The following is a 20,136-nucleotide window of genomic DNA, read 5'->3' on the forward strand; positions in this document are numbered from 1 at the left end:
AATTTTATAGAAAGTCTCTTTTTCTGGATTGCTGTGGGGTCGTTTACCATATGAACTAAATATAAAGGAGTCATTTCAGTAAAATTTTACCAATGTTCACCTGCAGATACATGACATATGAGGGAGACAGAGAGAATATTTCCGTAGCACCAGTGTGTTGACACTGGGTCATTCTTCGATTCATACATTTATTCAGTAAGTATTTAACGAGCTCTTCCAATGTGCTGCAGCATGAGACTGCCAGCTCCTAGAGATGGAGAGGAAAATAGGGCCTGGCTCTTATGCTGCTCACTCTGGCACAGATGGACAGGTACATAAGCACTTGTGTAGGGTACAGTGTGTGTATAATTCATGAGCCAATGTCAATAAAACTGTGTCCGGAGGGCCATGGGTTCAGAATCCTAGAAGGAGGATCTCTAATTTTCCTAGATATTGCCAGACACCCTCCGTGGTGTACCATTTTTACCAGCAATGAGGGAGAGCACAGAGGGAATCTTTTTAGTATCATTGAAGTAAAATAGATGCTGCTTTGTCAAGAGTATAAACATTCTCCTGGCAGAAAATGTTGAAGTAGTCATAGACGTATTGTTTTATAGGCAGGGTAATTGGATGGAAGCAATGGTGATATATATTAGGAGGAAGAGTGACGGATGACTTGTAGACCCAATAAAGTGCTGAAGGACCCTCGCTCTCTCTGCAGAAGACCTTGACATATGAAGGGCCTCCTCCCTCTCCTTTGTAGAGCAGGAGGGCAGTCTGCTTCTCTGTCAGTCATTTGTGTCTTGCACACAGAATGAGCACAGTGTCTATAAACAGTACGTACGTGCTTAAACAGATTGTGTAATTTTTTCCAGCAAATTGAAAGATAAAATATTTGATTGGTCTGATGGGTATCTTCTTTCCATTTATTTTCTTTCCCTTAATTTTACTAATGCATTCTTTCACTGGTTCTATCACTCAGGTAAGTACAAAATACAGCCTTAGCTTGGGGATTGGGAGTAAGACTGAGATGGAAAGAATAGATTTGGGATGGAAGGCACCAAAAAGTGGGGTAAGGTTGAATCGTACTGAATCTAGTTCTACAGTTCTCATCCTCTCTGATTTTTATTGGCATTTAGCCTTCATTTGGGAGCTCTCTTTTCTTAGCTTTCATGAAATATAACCTCCCAGCTCTCCACTGACTTTTTAAAAAAATTTTATTTTTAAGTGACAAGTTAAATTATATATATTTATGGTGTACAACATGATGTTTTGCTTACTTGCTTCTCAAATCTCAGTCTCCCTTCCTTCCTTCCTTCCTTCCTTCCTTCCTTCCCTCCCTCCCTCCCTCCTTTCTTTTCTTTTCTTTTCTTTCTTTTCTTTTTTCTTTTCTTTTCTTTTCTTTTCTTTTCTTTTCTTTTCTTTTCTTTCTTTCTTTCTTTCTTTCTTTCTTTCTTTCTTTCTTTCTTTCTTTCTTTCTTCTTTCTCTCTCTCTTTCTTTCTCTTTCTTCCTTCTTTCTTTCTTTCCTTCCTTCTCTCTTTCTCTCTTTTTTTCCTTTCTCTACATGCACTATGGGCTCTTCTTCCTCTCCCTGGTTTGTAGCAAAGGAGGCTTTAAAGTATGTAAAATATTAACTATCAGTTAATGTAACTAAGTGCTTTTCCCTAAATAAAAAATGTAGACTAAGAATATATATGGAAAATACAAAAACACAGTGTATTACGGCCAGGCGTGGTGGCTCACGCACTTTAGGAGGCCGAGGCGGGTGGATCACCTGAGGTCAGGAGTTCGAGACAGCCTGGCCAACATGGTGAAACCCCGTCTCTACTAAAAATACAAAAATTACCCGGGTGTGGTGGCAGGCACCTGTAATCCCAGCTACTCAGGAGGCTGAGGCAGGAGAATCACTTGAACCCAGGAGGCGGAGGTTGCAGTGAGCTGAGATTGCGCCACTGTACTCCAGCCTGGGCGACAGAGTGGGACTCCATTTCAAAAAACAAAAAAATGTAACAAATTACAAATGTGTGAAGCAGTAACTTAGTTCTTATAATGCAATAACAGTATAGTAATTGTCTTAGTACATTTTGTGCTGCTATACAGGATACCTGAGACTGGATAATGTATAGAGAAGAGAAATTATTCTCTTACATTCTGGAGGCTGGGAAGTCTAAGATCAAGGTGCTGGCAACTATTGTCTGGTGAGGGCCTTCTTGCTCCTCACGTGGTGGAAGAGAGAAGGGCAAAAAGGAATAAACTTCCTTGGTAGAGTCCTCTTAAAATGGCATTAATTCATTCATGAAGGTGGATTCATCATGACCTAAACACCTCCCAGAAAGCTCCATCTCTCAATACTGTTGCCTTAGGGATTTGACTTCCAGCCTATGAATTTTGAAGGACACATTCAGACCATAGCAGTAATCACAATACACAGTTTTTGAGGACTCCAAACCAAGTACTCTTCCCCCTCCACCACAGATATTAGGTACTTAAAAGTTCTTAAGGTCTGTTGCACTTAAAATGTGTTAACCTTTTTACTTAGAGACAATTAACCTCAATAATAACAGAGATAAACAAACTAGTTTTCCATTAGAAATCGTTCTGCATTTGTTGAACAAAGACCACAACTTCCTTCTGATGGTCTCAGTTGTTTTCCTGGTAAAGCTATGTAGCATGGCTGTTGGTTTTGGTTTGGTTCATCCAGCTCACAAACCCACATTTCACTTTCCAAGGTGGCCAGAGACAACCCCAATAATGACAGAGATAAACAGACTAATTGTCTTTAGAAATCTTCCCAGGTTTGTTCACCAAAGACTGGATGTCCCACTATCACCTTACTTAACACAGCCCCTCAAATTGATGCTAAGTGACTCAGCTTTTTTGTGTATCACACCATCATTTTGAAGTCTAGAAATCTTAATTTGTATTCTAACTCACCACTCTACTTCAATGTCAAATCTCAATTTCTCCCTCCCCTTCCTTCCTTCTTTCCTTCCTTCCTTTTTTTTCTTTTCTTTCTTTTCCTTTCCTTTTCTTTTTCTTTCTTTCTTTCTTTTCTTTCTTTCTTTCTTTCTCTTTTCTTTCTTTCTTTTCTTTCCTTCCTTCCTTCCTTCCTTCCTTCCTTCCTTTCTTTCCTTCTTTCCTTCTTTCTTTCTTTCTTTCTTTCTTTCTTTCTTTCTTTCTTTCTTTCTCCCTCTCTCTCTCTCTCTCTCCTTCCTCCCTCTCTCCTTCCTTCCTTCCTTTTTTTCTTTCTTTCTTTTCCTTTCCTTTTCTTTTCTTTCTTCTTCTTTCTTTCTTCTTTCTTTCTTTCTCTTTTCTTCTTTCTTTTCTTTCCTTCCTTCCTCCTTCCTTCCTTCCTTCCTTCTTCCTTCTTTCCTTCTTTCTTTCTTCTTTCTTTCTTTCTTTCTTTCTTTCTTTCTTTCTCTCCCTCCCTCCCTCCCTCCCTCTTTCCTTCTTTCTCTCTTTCTTTCTTTCTTTTTTCTTTTCTTTCTTTTCTTTCTCTCCCTCCCTCCCTCCCTCTTTCCTTCTTTCTCTCTTTCTTTTCTTTCCTTCTTTCTTTCTTTCTTTCTTTCTTTCTTTCTTTCTTTCTTTCTTTCTTCTCTTTCTTTCTTTTCTTTCATCTTTCTTCTTTTTTTTGAGATGGAGTTTCACTCTGTTGCCCAGGCTGGAGTGCAGTGGCATGATCTTGGCTCACTGCAATCCGCCTCCTGGGTTCAAGTGATTATCCTGCCTCAGCCTCCCAAGTAGCTGGGATTACAGGTGCCTGACACCACCCCCAGCTAATTTTTGTATTGTTCGTAGAGACGGAGTTTCACCATGATGGCCAGGCTGGTCTAGACCTTCTGACCTCAGGTGATCTGCCTGTCTTGGCCTCCCAAAGTGCTGGGATCCCAGGCGTGAACCACCACACTTGGCCCAAACCCAGTTTCTAATCATAGGATCACATGATATCAGAATTGGAAGAGAATTCTTAATTCAGTCTAGCATCTCACATCAGTTCCCTTTCTCTGTGGTGCTGTACCCTCCCTTGCCCTAACCAACTTGCTCTGTCTGCAGGTCAGCGACTGTGGGGGCCACTGCTCTGTCCAATGGGGAGCTTATGGCATGTGGTGTTTGGGTGACTTCTTCCTGACAGATATTTATTAACACTTCACACTGCGCAGGCGTTTAGTCAGCTTTGTGGCATTCTAACTTGGTGATAAGGTTTGGGTGTTTGTCCTCTCCACATCTCATGTTGAAATGTGATTCCAGTATTGGAGGTGGGGCCTGGTGGGAGGCGACTGGATCATGGGGTGGATCTCTCATGAATGGTTAATGCCATCTCTTTGGTGATAAGTGAGTTCTTGCTTAGTTAGTTCACATGAGATCTGATTGTTTAAAAGTCTGGGACCTCCCCTTTCTCACTCTCTTGCGCCCCCTCTGGCCACGTGAGATGCCTGCTCCCGCTTCCCCTTTGCCTTCTGGAGTGATTGTGAACTTCCTGAGGTCCTCACCAGGAGCAGATGCTGGAACCATGCTTGTACCGCCTGCAGATCTTTGACCTTCCTTTATAAATTGCCCAGCCTCAGGTATTTCTTTATGGCCATGCAAACAGCCTAATACACTTCCAATCCCCTTGGTACCAAAACTAGATATCACAAGAAAAGAAAACCACAGATCAATACTTCTTATGAATATACATGCACAAATTTTCAATAAAAAATACTATCACATTGAATCTAGGATTATACACCAAGACCAAATATGATTTTTTTCAAAATGCAGGGTTGATTCAATATACAGAAAAATCAATGTGATACACTATGTTAATAAAATAAGGACATAGAAAGAATGAAGCTCTGATATATGTTAAAACATGGATAAACCTTGTCTTATCCCATTTGTGTTGCCATGAAGGAATATCTGAGGGTAGGTAATTTCTAAAGAAAATAGGTTTATTTGGCTGGTGGGTCTGTAGGCTGTACATAAGAAGTATAGTGCCAACATCTGCGTCTGGTGAGGGCCTCATGAAGACCCCACTCATGGTGGAAGGGGAAGAGGAGCAGGCACCACATGGTAAGAGAGGGAAAGGAGGTGTCAGACTCTTTTTAACAACTAGAGCTCATAAGAACTGAGTGAGAACTCAGTGAATCCCACGACAATGGCACCAACCTGTTCAAGAGGGATGTGCCCCTGTGACCCAGACATTTCCCACTCGCCCTCACCTCTAACGTTGGGAATCACATTTCACCATGAGAGTTGGAGAGGACAGTCAAACTGTTATCAAACCTTGAAAATGTTATGCTAAGGGAAAGAAGCTAGACACAGAAAAAAGGCTACATGTATGATTCTGTTCATCTAAGATGTCCAGAACAGGTAATCCTGTAAAGATGGAAAGTAGATTTGTGCTGTTTAAGGGCTAGGGGAAGGAGAGACTGGGGAGTGACTGCTAATGGGAATGGGGTTTCTTTCTGAGATGATGAAAGTATCCTGGAAATGGTGCTGTTATTGCATAATGTTGTGACTATACTAAAAACTGCTGAATTGTATAATTTAAAATGATGAATTTTATGGCTTGTGGATTATACTTCAATAAAAAAGAACTAGATAAGAGAAGAATTCTATAGTGCCTATAGCAGAATGTTTAAGGCAAGTAGATAGTAAAATAAATATTAGAACTGCTGGAAATCTCTTTGTAGACCACAGATATAGCCATCGTTTGTTAAATAATAGGAGAGAAATGAGCTCCAAGGAGCTTAGTCCGTGTAATCTCTAGGAAATTGTGTCCCAGGAGTTGTTTTTGGTAAAGACTAAATTCTTCATGTCCAATGCTCTCTCCTAAGCATTGTATTAATTTTAATTTCAGCATCAGTATGACAACCTGTTCCACCGTGGCCGCCCTGGGAATGATGCCACTCTGCATTTATCTCTACACCTGGTCCTGGAGTCTTCAGCAGAATCTCACCATTCCTTATCAGAACATAGGTCTGTATGGGCCTGGGAAATGGAGGACTAATAGTAATGGTGATGACACTAATAATAGCTGTTCTTAATTACATAACTCTTTATGCAGGGATTTTTTTTTTTTTTTGTAGTACCTAATTTAATTCCTTAAAGAACCCTACAGTGTAGATTCTGTCACCAGTTCAATCTCCTAAATCTTTAGGCTTCAAGAGGTTTAGTAACTTGATCAAAATTATGCAGCAAGTGAGTACAGAACTGGAGTTCTAACCTGGGAATATGACTACAAAGTGCAAACTTTCACCCCTACAAGAGTGCATTTTTGAAAAAAAAAAAAAAAAGAAAGCCAGATAATTTACTTTGAAAAAGCAAGAATCAAACCCTTATATAACTAGACTATAAAGCAATTGGACTCTTTGTGCTCCAAGGTTTAACTGAATCTAGTGGCTCTAATTAGACTTTCCTGTGACCACCTTTCACATTGCCTGCAAATCTTGACTTTTTCTTGGAGGTTGAACGTAAATAATTCTTACTGATTATGAAAACTCATCTACATGTCACAGTCACACCCATATCTCTTTCATTATCTCCTCTTCTGAATACTATTTCTCTTTAAAGTCTGCCATTTTCCTAAAGATCTCTGTGGGTTTACCAAGCTTAGAAGAGAATGTGGTGAAATGATCTGCCTTTTCTAGTATGGTCAGTTTTTGGAGAAGTGATAGGTACTTTTTTTTTTTTTTTTTTTGAGAAAGAGTTTTGCTCTATCACTCAGGCTGGAGTGCAGTGGTGTGATCTTGGCTCACTGCAACTTCTGCCTTCTTCTGCCTCAGCCTCCCGAGTAGCTGGGGCTACAGGTTCATGCCACCACACCCGGCTAATTTTTTTTGTATTTAGTAGAGACTGGATTTCACCATGTTGCCCAGGCTGGTCTCAAACTCTTGAGCTCAGGCAATCCGCCCACCTTGGCCTCCCAAAGTGCTAGGATTACAGGCGTGAGTCACCACGCCTGGCCGACATTATGATTCTTAAGACTGTCAGTGTCCATCTGGTGTATCAGGTAAACACCTTGAGGGCTTTCAGCCCATGGCCCATAATTCAAAACCATAAATGAAACCACTTCCTCACAACAGCGGGAGCCTACTGAATCTGTAAAACTTGAGGGAAACCTTAATTTAGAAACCATGAGTTTATGTGCAACTTTTTTCTGATCAGTAAGTTATTTAATATATTCTGCTTTGATAATATGTTCTGAAAGGCACTCACAAACAAGACACAAAATGTTATGAGCAGCTTATATAACTTTGGAGCCAATATTGTAGGCGTTTGTCCAGATTTGGAAAGTGGCATGGGAAAATGTCAGTTTAAAGCTGTTATCTAAATGAAATGGAAGTTGTTGAGAAGTGCTGTGCAGTCAGGGTGACAGGGGAAACACTCTGATGGATTTTTCTTCTCTTTAGGAATTACCCTTGTGTGCCTGACTATCCCTGTGGCCTTCGGTGTCTATGTGAATTACAGATGGCCAAAACAATCCAAAATCATTCTCAAGGTGAGCAGCTCCCTGGCCACTGTTGGCACATCCTCACACTCAGGGGCCTGAAAGACAGAAGCGAGCAGTGGCTGGGACAAGTGAGCTCGGCGAGTACAGCCCCACACCCAGAAATTCTCCTTACAGGTCCTGCGGTTTTGGATCCAGTGATTGTATTTCCTCCACCCTGTAAGCCTTGCTCTGCCACTCCCATAGGCCTGTACCCCGAGGCTTATGACGCCCTGGAAAACAAGCAACTATTGATTTAGTGTCAGAAAAGCTAAAGCTGTGTGTGGACAGAAGAGCCCAGGCCCATGCATGCACAATGCTTCACACAGGTGCTCTTGAGGCAGCAGCTGTTTAAGTGAGCATGGAAGGGCGCCCCATTAGGAATATGGCTGGTTTATTGGAAGAGTAGGAGGAAGGGCTGTCTTGCAGAAGCATTCCTGAGGGCACTGCCAAAGCTGTCGTTTGTACATATGAGGAGCAAGGGCTGCTGACTACATGAATAAGACTGTTTAAATGAAATCATCCAGAGAGCACTGAGGAGTCTAGCTATGGAATGATGGTGACGAGAACTTTCTACCTCCTCTTGTCTTTGCAGTGTTGCCCTTTGTCTGCTGGAGAAACAAGCAAATGTCTTTGTTAAACGGTTTTTAAAAGTAATTCAAGAGGCCAGGTGCAGCAGCTTACGTCTGTAATCCCAGAACTTTGGGAGGCTGAGGTGGGAGGATTGCTTGAGGCCAGGAGGCTGAGGCTTCAGTGAGCCATGATCATGCCATTGCACTCGAGCCTGGATCACAGAGTGAGACCCCATCTCTAATAACAAAACAAAACAAAACAAAACAAAACAACAAAACGTGAAGAGGAGGCATTCTTAACAGTGATGTGAGTCTCCTAGGGGTGCTTTCCATTTTTTTTCTGATTATGTATCACTGTAGCAGATAGAAGGTTATAATACGTGTGGCTTCCATGAAAATTTAAAAAATGTTTTGGTTATATTTTACATTTATAAAGAAATAAACATTTGGGGTTACTTGGAGTTTCAGGTAGTAAATCTCAGTTAATTTTGTTCTGTGGTTTATTGTTTGGCTCTACCTCACAGAACACTGCCACTCCATATGCCTGTGCCAATGGACCCTGTTTTCCCAGTTAGGCACAAGGCCAAACAACTCCGACCATTCCTTCAGTGCGATGGAGAAGGAGAGGAGAGGGCGTGCTAAGCAGACAAATCAGCTGGGCAGAGAGAGCTGGAAGATGGCCTAGTATAGTACATTTGTAATGCATGTGGATGACTTTAACATCAATGGTACACACTTGATTTTCACTCTCTTTTTTTAGCTGAACTCATGGAATACAGTCCCATTTTTTCCATATTTATTTTTAAAAATTAAGTTTTTGAGACAGGGTCTCGCTCTGTCACTCAGGCTGGAGTGCAATGACACAATCATAGCTCACTGCAACCTTGATCTCCTAGGCTCAAATGATGCTCCCATCTCAAGCTCTGAGGTAGCTAGCACTATAGGCATGCACCATCCTGCCCTACTAATAAAAATAAATTTTTTTAGAGATGGGGTCTTGCTATGTTGCCCAGCTGGATTGCAACTCCTGGCCTCAAGGAATCCTCCTGCCTTGGCCTCCCAGTGTTGGGATCACAGGCATGAGCCACCGTGTCTGGCCCCTTTTCCACATTTATTATTGTTATTTCAGTAGGAGAAAATTTCCAGTGTGGTAGTTATGATTTTGTTTCAACACAAGAGAAGGGAAATGATCATGGGAACTTCTTGCTTTTCTTTTCTTTTTTTTTTTTTGAGATGGAGTCTCGGTCTGTCTCCCAGGCTGGAGTGTGGTGGCCGGATCTCAGCTCACTGCAAGCTCCACCTCCCGGGTTTATGCTATTCTCCTGCCTCAGCCTCCCGAGTAACTGGGACTACAGGCGCCCGCCACCTCGCTCAGCTAGTTTTTTCTATTTTTTAGTAGAGATGGGGTTTCACCGTGTTAGCCAGGATGGTCTTGATCTCTTGACCTTGTGATCTGCCTGTCTTGGCCTCCCAAAGTGCTGGGCTTACAGGCTTGAGCCACTGTGCCCGGCCACTTCTTGCTTTTCAAATATTCTATTTTTGATTATTTTTCTTAAAAGGACATTTAACAACAACAACAAAAATCATGATTTTGGAGTTTCCAGCTCCTTTATCAATCCATCAGTGTCAGTGGAGAAACCAGATACAATTTTTTTACATGTCAGTTTTATTTGCTGTAAAGAGCAGATTGAAAACTCTTTTCTTTTGGGTATTTCATAGGATTTATGGCAAAACATTTAATAATATGCATAAATATTCTAGAGCACCTTAGTAAAAAAAAAACTAGGCTAATGTTATCATTATTTTAGTATATCTTCATTCTCTGTTCTTAGTTCTATTTTAATTTTAAATCTGACACATTTTCTGAACAAACTTAAGTGTTCCTCATTTGCTCTTGGTGGATTTTAAACTTTGAAATCTTTGGTAGAGAGAGGAAGAGGGGATGTTACATTCAGAGGCTTTCTTTCATTTTTCTTTCTTTTCTTTTTTTTTTTAAATGGAGTCTGGCTCTGTCACCCAGGCTGGAGTGCAGTGGTGCAATCTTGGCTTACTGCAACCTCCACCTCCCGGGTTCAAGTAAGTCTCCCGCCTCAGCCTCCTGAATAGCTGGGATTACAGGCATGTGCCACCATACCTGGGTGATTTTTGTATTTTTTTTTAGCAGAGAGAGAATTTTGCCATGTTGGCCGGGCTGTCTTAAACTTCTGACCTCAGATGATCTGCCCACCTCAGCCTCCCAAAGTTCTGGGATTACAGACATGAACCACCGTGCCTGGCCAAGAGGCTTTCTTATGTCTTAGCATCTTTTTCTTAGGCAGGGGTCTAGTCTGTCTCTGTATTTAAACAGTAAAAATGACCCCCGGAACACATTTATGGTATATTGGGTATATGGTGTATTTGTTTGTTGTCTTCTCTAATTTCCTATGACCACCCTCCTTCACATCCTGAATCATTTCAAATCAACGTTGACACTGTAACTAGGTACACACTTTACTGTCTACATATGAACGGGAGCTTGCCAAGATCCTGATTTTCCCAAAATACCCTAGGCCATCCTTCCTTCCTATTTTATCTAAAACTCAAAGTATTCAATTTGTTTTTGTTATTGTTGGCTTTTTGTTCCTGTTCTTGTTAAACAACAAAAGTAAGAAACAGTATCCATTTGGGAGAGGATAGAGGTCTCCATCAGTATTTCTCATGTGATCATGAGTATTAGCTCAGATTGTCCAATGAAGAATGGGTAGATTTTATTTGGAGGGAAGAAGGACAGGGACCAAAGCAGCAGGCAGCTGCTGGTGGTTGAAGGGGCGGTGGGAGGGGAGGCAGATGGTCAGGCAGGGCAGACTGGAGGTCACAAGCAGAGGGTCGCAGAGGTGTGTGCAGGGGTGTTGGAAGCTCATTGTCAGACCCCATTCATTTTGCAATTTTGTTCTACCCACAATAAAACTCTACTCCCAATCCTTTTGGCAAAATCTACTTGAAGGGAAAAGTACATATGCTAAAACAAGACTTAGATTTGTGTCAAATTCCACCCATTTCTAGCATAGACAAGTTACTTGACCAGTTTGGAACTGAGATTTCTCCTCTACAAAGTGAAATTGGATTCAGTCATCTCTAAGTCCCTACTTTGTTCTAAAATTTCTAGATCCCAAGCGTTTTACAACCTCGATGGACTTTGTATCATAGAACAAAAAACCCTGAGTTTATATGCACTTATTTTATTGTTTGCTTCAGATTGGGGCCATTGTTGGTGGGGTCCTCCTTCTGGTGGTCGCAGTTGCTGGTGTGGTCCTGGCGAAAGGATCTTGGAATTCAGACATCACCCTTCTGACCATCAGTTTCATCTTTCCTTTGATTGGCCATGTCACGGGTTTTCTGCTGGCACTTTTTACCCACCAGTCTTGGCAAAGGTATAGTTAAACTATCCATAAACTTTTTTTGAGGAAGGTAAAGTTAACACACTGCCACTGGTAGGCTTTGCTGCCTGTGTCAGGAGACATGAAGAGTTTTGACTTACACAGTGGAATGGAGCAGGATAACTTATGGCAATTCATGGAAAATATTGTGGTAATTCTTTATGTAAATTAAAGCAAAGGCCAAATTGATAAGAAGAGATAAATTTAAGTTAAAAAAGAATAGAAAACGACGTGTATTTAATTCCCACTTTGTAGAAGAAAGCAAAAAGAGTTCTATGCATCAAAAAATACTGGAAGAAATATACCATATGGTAACAATGTTTAATTTTGAGTAGGGAGAGTAAAGATAATTTTAGTTCTTTAGTATTTCCTTGGTATATTTTTGAAGCTTTTCAATAAGTATGTACTACTTTTAAAAGCAGAAAAAATTTCTTAAAGAAAAGTAAACTATGCAGTTGAATTCCAAAGGTGAAAGATGGGAATTTTTAATTGGTTTTATGCTACTTCCAGTCCATTTGGGGAACATTTATGGTTGTACTAAGTGACCGGTAAAGCTTTACCCCATCTATTTCATTTACTTCTTACTACAAGCTTGAGAAGTAGATCCTATCACTACCCTCATTCTACTGATGAGCAGATCCTTCAGAGAAATTAAGTGACTTGACCAAGTTCACAGAGCTAGAAAATGGTGGAGTTAGGATTTAGACCTGGGTTTTTTTTTTGTTTTTTTTTTTTTCAAATTTAACAATTAGGAACACAGTCTGTTGAGTGGTTGAAATGCAATTGGCTCTGGACAGAAAGTACTCCTATGGCAAGATGTAGTCCACAATCTCATCTTTTTCAAACCCAATAGCCTGACAAAGGCCAGGACTGAGATTTGGCTCATGAATGGTGTAGGTGTGGGTTCCAGCTTTGTAGCTTAATCATATTGAGTTTTTGACAAAAGTCTGAAAGAAGTGAGGGTGGTTTGAGGCAAGTGTAGCAAGCAATAGAGTAAGTAGAAATAAAGTATGAACACAGAGCTTGCCCTGTACCATTGACTGCAATTTCACCCCCTCATTACACACCCTTTATACTTCCCCATTCCAGTCCAACTTAAACACAGATGCTTGTTTGTTTTCTGAAACACCTCTTTTATCTCCTCACTTCCACGTATAAACCCCTGCAGACTCCCTTTATAAACTGGAGACATGAAATTGCTTAACTCAGCCCTCAATGTCCTGCCCAGGTCTTCCCTCTCTTCCCTCCTTTGGCTTTTTCAAATGAGGTTTATTTCATTTTATGCAACCAGAAAACCAATAAAATATAGAAAAGTAGAAAGCAAAAAGAAAAATTATTACCAAACTCTTTCACCAAAGACAACCATTTTAGGTATTTGGTCTTTATTTAGGGGTTTTTGTTTGTTTGTTTATTTATTTATTTAGACCTTTGTTGCCCAGGCTGGAGTGCAACCTCTGCCTCCTGGGTTCAAGCGATTCTCGTGCCTCAGCCTCCCAAGTAGCTGGGATTACAGAAGCATGTGCCACCACGCCTGGCTAAGTTTTGTGTTTCTGGTAGAGACAGGGTTTCACCATGTTGGCCAGGCTGGTCTCAAACTCCTGACTTCAGGTGATCCACCCACCTCGGTCTCCCAAAGTGCTGAGATTACAGGTGTGAGCCACTGCGCCTGGCCATGTTTATTTGTTTTTAAGTGTTGTTTAGTTTATGTTGAATCATATGTCTTTGTATATATATGTTTTTCTTTTTGTAGAGACAGGGTCTTACTCTGTTGCCTAGGGTGGTCTTGAATTCCTGGCTCAAGTAATCTTCCCACTTCTGCCTCTCAGTGCTGGGATTACAGGCATCAGCCACCATGCCCTGCATCATATCTCTAACTCAACCTTCCCTTCTCATCTCCTCCAATCCTCTCCTCTGTGCAGATTGGCTTACAGTATATGCAATGCCTGCTGAATAGGCCACACTCACACCTGTCCCTGGCACTTTAGTTTTTATAATATTTCCCCCTCATCAAAAGCTTCTTCTATTTTTTTCCATCCTTTAATCCCACTCCTCTATGAAGCCTTCTCTCACCCCTTCTGCCATTTTCTGAATTTCTACATCTGCATGGCCTTTGGCCACACTTTGTCTTGTGTTGCTGCTGAGCCTTTCCTGTGTGTTTATTTTGTCTTTTCACTCAGATGCCTAGAGCAGGGTTTGCAAAGCCCCACTCCACCGTGCCTCTCAGAAGACCACCTGCAGAGTAGGAATTCAGCAAATAACTATGGAATGAGTACACATTTTCTGTGGCCTGAGGTCATAGCTTCTAATTGTTATGATGCATATGAGAAAATGTGAGAATAGTTCTTATTGCTAGTGCGTTACTCTTGAAACATTTTCTCTTTGCTAGGTGCAGGACGATTTCCTTAGAAACTGGAGCTCAGAATATTCAGATGTGCATCACCATGCTCCAGTTATCTTTCACTGCTGAGCACTTGGTCCAGATGTTGAGTTTCCCACTGGCCTATGGACTCTTCCAGCTGATAGATGGATTTCTTATTGTTGCAGGTGGGTGAACTCACATTGGGTAAGAAATAACTGACAGAAAATTGTTCACCCCAACTTATCGACCTTTTTTTTTCAATCCGAACTTGCCTCTGCTGCCCCTGTGATGCATTTTTTTTTTTTTTTTTTTTTGGGATGGACTCTCGCTCTGTCCCCCAGGCTGGAGTGTAGCACGTGGCACAATCTCGGTTCACTGCAAGCTCCGCCTCCCGGGTTCACGCCATACTCCTGCCTCAATCTCCCGAGTAGCTGGGACTACACTGTGATACACTTTTTGAAAGCCTGACATTTCTGGGGATGGTAAGGTGCATAGACAGGATAGTTTGGCACAAGTGGGAGTTTCACAGAAAAATATTTTAAAAATCTGAAAATGAGCTTATAATTATAAACAAATATACTTCACAAAAGTGAATCCACGGCCGGGTGCGGTGGCTCATGCCTGTAATCCCAGCACTTTGTGAGGCCAAGGCGGGCGGATCACAAGGTCAGGAGATCAAGACCTTCCTGGCTAACACCTGGTGAAACCCTGTCTCTACTAAAAATACAAAAAAATTAGCCGGGCGTGGTGGTGGTCACCTGTAGTCCCAGCTACTCGGGAGGCTGAGTCAGGAGAATGGCGTGAACCTGGGAGGCGGAGCTTGCAGTGAGCTGAGATCACGCCATTGCACTCTAGCCTGGGCGACAGAGCGAGACTCCCTCTCAAAAAAAAAAAAGAAAAAGAAAAAAGTGAATCCACTATCAGAACTTAGACTTCGTAACTTGTTATGATAAGATCTCCATGAGCAATCATTGAGCTCCAAAGTGACATTTGCTGCTCTTAAGCGTTGGTTTGTTAGGTCTCATTAAAAGCCTTGAGGTCTCCCAAATGCCAAGTTATTTCAATGTTTCTGTGACTAAGACTTGTGCTGAATGGCTGTGAAATATTTTTCAAATATGAAATATTACACATATACAGATATTGAAATATATATGTGTATGCACATATGAGTGCAGCCAAATATACATTACTTTGGAGTTATTTATTATGTGTGTTCACAGAGGGTACATTTAAAAAATATATATAATGCAAGAACAGAAAACCAAAACCTCACTTATAAGTGGGAGCTCACCATTGAGTGCTCATGAACATAAAGATGGCAACAATAGACACCGGGGACCACTAGAAGAGGGAGGGAGGGGGCAGAGGTGGAAAAACGAAAACCTGGATGATAAGATTATTTGTTTCCCAAACCTCAGCATCACTGCATATACCCAGGAAGCAAACATGCACATGGACCCCCTGAATCTAAAAGTGGAAAAAGAAATATACATATATTAATATGTTCACATACATACATATATTTTAATCTTGGGCCATGGTACATTTTCACTGTTGTTAGGGAATTAGGTCTGAGTAAGACTCAATGATTACTGATAGAACTGATGATGTACTGATTGCTGATTGTTATTATTATATACTGATTACAGAAATAACAATCAATAAACAATATAAGGAATACGTGCCGCTTAATTTCCCCAATAGATAAGATAAATCATATTAGAGTCAAACTCTTGGTCTCAGACCCACGTTTTCATTCCTTCTCTTGGAGAGACTGAGGGAAGCATCATTTCTGGCTCATTCCCAGCTCCAGCCCAGAGCCCAGGAGCGTGTCCTACTCCTAGTAAGCACTTGCAGGATTTGCCAGCTGACTGACTAATTGAATGAGTGAGTGAATGAATATATGAGTTTGTGAGCTGTCAGCAACCTGATGAATGAGCCTCAATCACAAATGGTTCACTCCAGACAAAAGAATCATTCTGATACACCGAATCCTTCTGTTCCATAACTTTCTCTCTTCCCCCTTCTTTTTCCTGGGTGTTTATACATACATGATGCCACCCAGACACCTGAAGGATTGACAAGTGTACAGTGTCACCAAATTAGACTCTTTGTTAAGGTGATTGTTAATACTTGTATGTTTTAACACTTAGCATATCAGACATACAAGAGGAGACTGAAGAACAAACACGGAAAAAAGAACTCAGGTTGTACAGAAGTCTGCCACACGAGGAAATTGACTTCTTCCAAAGAGACTAATGCCTTCTTGGAGGTGAATGAAGAAGGTGCCGTCACTCCTGGGCCACCAGGGCCAATGGATTGCCACAGGGCTCTCGAGCCAGTTGGCCACATCACTTCACGTGAATAGCAGGGACTTGCTGGCTGGACTGGCATCCTTCTTTTTCGGTGGCCAGTAAAGACAGTGTGCAGCTGACACATGAATCTTGTTGGTAGGGCCAGTGTGAATATTTAAGTGTTCAATGTTAGAATATTTATATTTTCTTTCTTTTTTTTTTTTTTTGAGACGGAGTCTCGCTCTGTCCCTCTGGCTGGAGTGCAGTGGCGCGATCTCGGCTCACTGCAAGTTCTGCCTCCCGGGTTCCCACCATCCTCCTGCCTCAGCCTCCTGAGTAGCTGGGACTACAGGCGCCCGCCACCGCATCGGCTAATTTTTTTTTTTTTTTGTCTTTTTAGTAGAGACAAGGTTTCACCGTGGTCTCGATTTCCTGACCTTGTGATCCGCCCACCTTGGCCTCCCAAAGTGCTGGGATTACAGGCGTGAGCCACCGCGCCCGGCCAGAATATTTATGTTTTCATGTGGGTTGTGAATTGTGATAGGATGACTTTTGGAGATTCCCATTTCAAGGAGTTTCTTCTGAGGGTTAACATAACATATCAGTGAGCTGCCTTGTGTGGTCCTCTTCCCATGCAGCAAATAGTACCTGGCAGTAGGTAAAATCCTTCATTAGGGGAACTTATCCTTATGCTGTGGATTTTTTTTTTTTTTTTTTTTTTTTGAGACAGAGTCTTGCTCTGTTGCCCAGGCTGGAGTGCAGTGGCACTATCTTGGCTCACTGCAACCTCCACCTCCTGGGTTCAAGTGATTCCCCTGCCTCAGCCTCCTGAGTAGCTGGGACTACAGGTGTGTGCCACCACGCCCAGCCACTTTTTTGTATTTTAGTAGAGACGGTGTTGCACCATGTTGGCCAGGCTGGTTTCAAACTCCTGGTCTCAGGTGATCTGCCCGCCTCAGCCTCCCAAAGTGCTGGGATTACAGGCGTGAGCCACTGTGCCCAGCCATGTTGTGGATTTTAATTGAACAAGAATTAGGACTCTGAGGAGATGTCACCTCATCCTGCAGGGTGACGCAGACCTGCGTGACTTCTTGACTCTGGGCAGGTCCTCAGGTGCACTGAGAGGAGAACAAATAGCTCTTATAATAAATGGGGCACTTTTCTCAAATGATTATTATTTTTAAGAAATTAAAAATCTTTTTTGATTATGGGTGTAATACAAGCTTGGAAAAAAATTAAAACACACATAAGGTTAAAACTGAAATGCCCTGTATTTTCAGTCTGTAAAGATAGACACATATGGCTGGGCACAGTGGCTCACACCTGTAAATTCCAGCACTTTGGGAGGCTAAGGTGGGCAGATCACCTGAGGTCAGGAGTTCAAGACCAGCTTGGCCAACGTGGTGAAACCCGACTCTGCTAAAAATACAAAAATTAGCCAGGCATGGTGGTGTGCACCTGTAATCCCAGCTACTTGGGAGGCTGTGGCAGGAGAATCACTTGAACCCAGGAGGCAGAGGTTGCAGTGAGCTGAAATCATGCCACTGTGCTCCAGCCTGGGTGTCAGAGTAAGATTCTGACTCAAAAAAAAAAAGGACAGACACGTGTATCCTTCTAAGCTGTGTATGTAAACTGTATCATTTTAAAAACATTGAGATCATTCCATATATTGTTTTGTAAGTCACTTGATGACACATTATGGAACATCTTTGAGTGTCAGTCTGTGTTGACCTACCTCATTCTTTAGTAGTGATATGGAAGTATTCCATTGCATGGAAGGACTGTAATTTATTTAACCACTCCTTATTCACAGACACTTAGATAGCTTTCAGCTTAACAGTATTCAGTGCTGCTACAAACACTTTTGCCTTTAGGTGCAAGTATTTCTGTAGGCTCACTTCCTATGACTTGAATTTCCAAGCCAATCGCTCACCGAAATGTAGGACAGATTGCTATCTGGCAATGTCGTACAGCAGAGCCCGAGAGGGCCTGGTTTCCTACAGTCTCACCAGTCAAATGAATGATCAATTTTGATTGGTTAAAGCATCTCATTTAAAATTTCATTTAAAAACTGGGTGAACTAGAGCATTTTTCACAATCACTTGCCGACCTATGTCCTTTGCCTGCTTTTCTATTGTATCTTTTCCTTTTTGATGTATAGATTTTGAACCATAATGTTAAGTGACAATGTGTCCTATGTCTTGTCAACATTTTATCCACTCTTTTGTTATTCTATGTCTTTTGCAGTACAGAGTTTTATTTTTTTAATATGTTCAGCTTATTAATCTTATTAAGAATTTTTTTTGGCTCTGATCTCTGCCAAATATTAGCATATTTATATATTTGTGTGGATTGTGAATTGTGATAGAATCTTTTTTTGAGAATGTATTTGGCCCCTCTTCAGGGAGTTCTTTCTGGGGGCTTACGCAACATATTTACTAGCTGCTGTGTGTACTTCTTGTCTTCCCATGCAATAAATGGTGCCTGGCAGTAGGTAAAATCTGTCCTCTACTAGAAATTATACAAAATATTTTCCCGTGTGTTTTTCTAATACTATGATGGAGCAAATACATACATATTTATTCTACTTTGAATTTATTTTTCTGTATGGCATAATAATCTAAGTTTTTATAGTTAATTATCTAAACATCATATATTGAATCATTATTCTTTTATCTACTCATTTGAAATGCTACCCTTATCACATAACTTCCTATATAATGTGTTTCTGTTGGGACTCTGGTTCAATTTTGTCTCTATTCTTATTTGTAAGTTTTGAAATGTGTGAGAAAGTGTTTTGAGATTTAGTGTTTATAATTTTATTTTGTAAGTATTCCCAATAACTTGTGGGTTAATGTGATGACAATGATTATTCTATTTTCCCACCAATTTAGAAAGCCTTTGTGGTAGTACAGAAGGAGCCCCATTAGGTCTCAGAGCCACGGCACTTTTTATGTGGAAAAGAACTATGTGGATTTGTGACTTGTTAATTCTCAACTGTTGCTTTACTATTCGGAGAGTCCCCCTTATCCATATGATAAATGTTTACATAATGAGAAGCTAAGTCTGTGTTATGTTCAGGCACATGGGACATATACAACAGTAATGAGGCAGAAAGGGCTCCTGCCCTCACAAAGTTTATAGTCTAGTAGGGGAATAGATCACTGCAGTGAACACAGTTTGGAGAGTTGCAGGTAACAGAGATTTCCAGCTCTAAAATGAGTATTTCCATGAGGTTTTTGGTTTTTTCTTTTTCTTTTTTTTTCTTTTGAGACGGAGCCTTGCTTTGTCATCCAGACTGGAGTGCAGTGGTGTCATCTCAGCTCACTGCAACTTCCACCTCCCAAGTTCAAGCAATTCTTCTCCTGCCTCAGCCTCCCCAGTAGCTGGAACTATAGGTGCATGCCACCGTGCCCGGCTAATTTTTGTATTTTTAGAGAGAAAGGGTTTCACCATATTGGCCAGGCTGGTCTTGAACTCCTGACCTCAAGTGATCCACCTGCTTTGGCCTCCCAAAGTGCCGGGATTACAGGCATGAGCCACCACACCCGGCCTCTGTGAATTTTAAATAATCCACAAAAAATGAATTTCTAAATTGTTTCTCCACATAGATACCCAAAACAAAATGGTAAAATTCAGTGCTATTCTGAAAGTATTAATATGGTCAGTATTTACAACAGTTAGGACATTCCAAGGATGAGGGACACCAAAAGGATGAGGGATACCAAAGACCGTCCTTTAAGATAGAAACAACACACCAGAAGATGGCCATCTCCATAGATGGTTTGTGAACATGTTACTGACAAGAACTTGAAATAGTGAAGCTATTCAGAAGGCCACATGTTATCTTTAGAACAAAAAATATAACTGGAAAAAAGTCCTATTTGAGTAAGTTGCATTCTATATGTAAATAATCATGAGTTAATAAAAGCTGGGACCTATATGAAACTCAGAAGTGGGGCCAGAGAAATCATGTCAAGCAGAATGAGTCCATGTCTAAGAGGAAAGAGGCAGCTGGATGGTCATGGCAGCAGAGTGCAGTGG

The 20,136-nt window shown here is 41.2% G+C and overlaps 1 protein-coding gene across 2 annotated transcripts in view; it reads left to right on the top strand.

Moving 5' to 3' along the window:
- SLC10A6 (solute carrier family 10 member 6) overlaps positions 1-20,136 on the top strand; it is a 39,631-nt gene that overhangs the window by 10,851 nt on the left and 8,644 nt on the right. Inside the window, exons 2-6 of one of the 2 annotated variants that reach the window (XM_033214167.1) lie at positions 5,823-5,941; positions 7,375-7,463; positions 11,258-11,433; positions 13,826-13,983; positions 15,952-16,350. In XM_033214167.1, the coding sequence (XP_033070058.1) occupies positions 5,823-5,941; positions 7,375-7,463; positions 11,258-11,433; positions 13,826-13,983; positions 15,952-16,166 (757 nt within the window). In that variant the 3' untranslated portion in view covers positions 16,167-16,350. Of the gene's footprint in view, positions 1-5,822; positions 5,942-7,374; positions 7,464-11,257; positions 11,434-13,825; positions 13,984-15,951; positions 16,351-20,136 lie in introns of those variants that run through there. The other variant, XM_033214168.1, reaches the window with a different exon arrangement.

Source organism: Trachypithecus francoisi, unplaced genomic scaffold, assembly GCF_009764315.1.
Source record: "Trachypithecus francoisi isolate TF-2019V2 unplaced genomic scaffold, Tfra_2.0 Lachesis_group1, whole genome shotgun sequence".
In the NCBI taxonomy this organism is placed as follows: Eukaryota; Metazoa; Chordata; class Mammalia; order Primates; family Cercopithecidae; genus Trachypithecus; species Trachypithecus francoisi.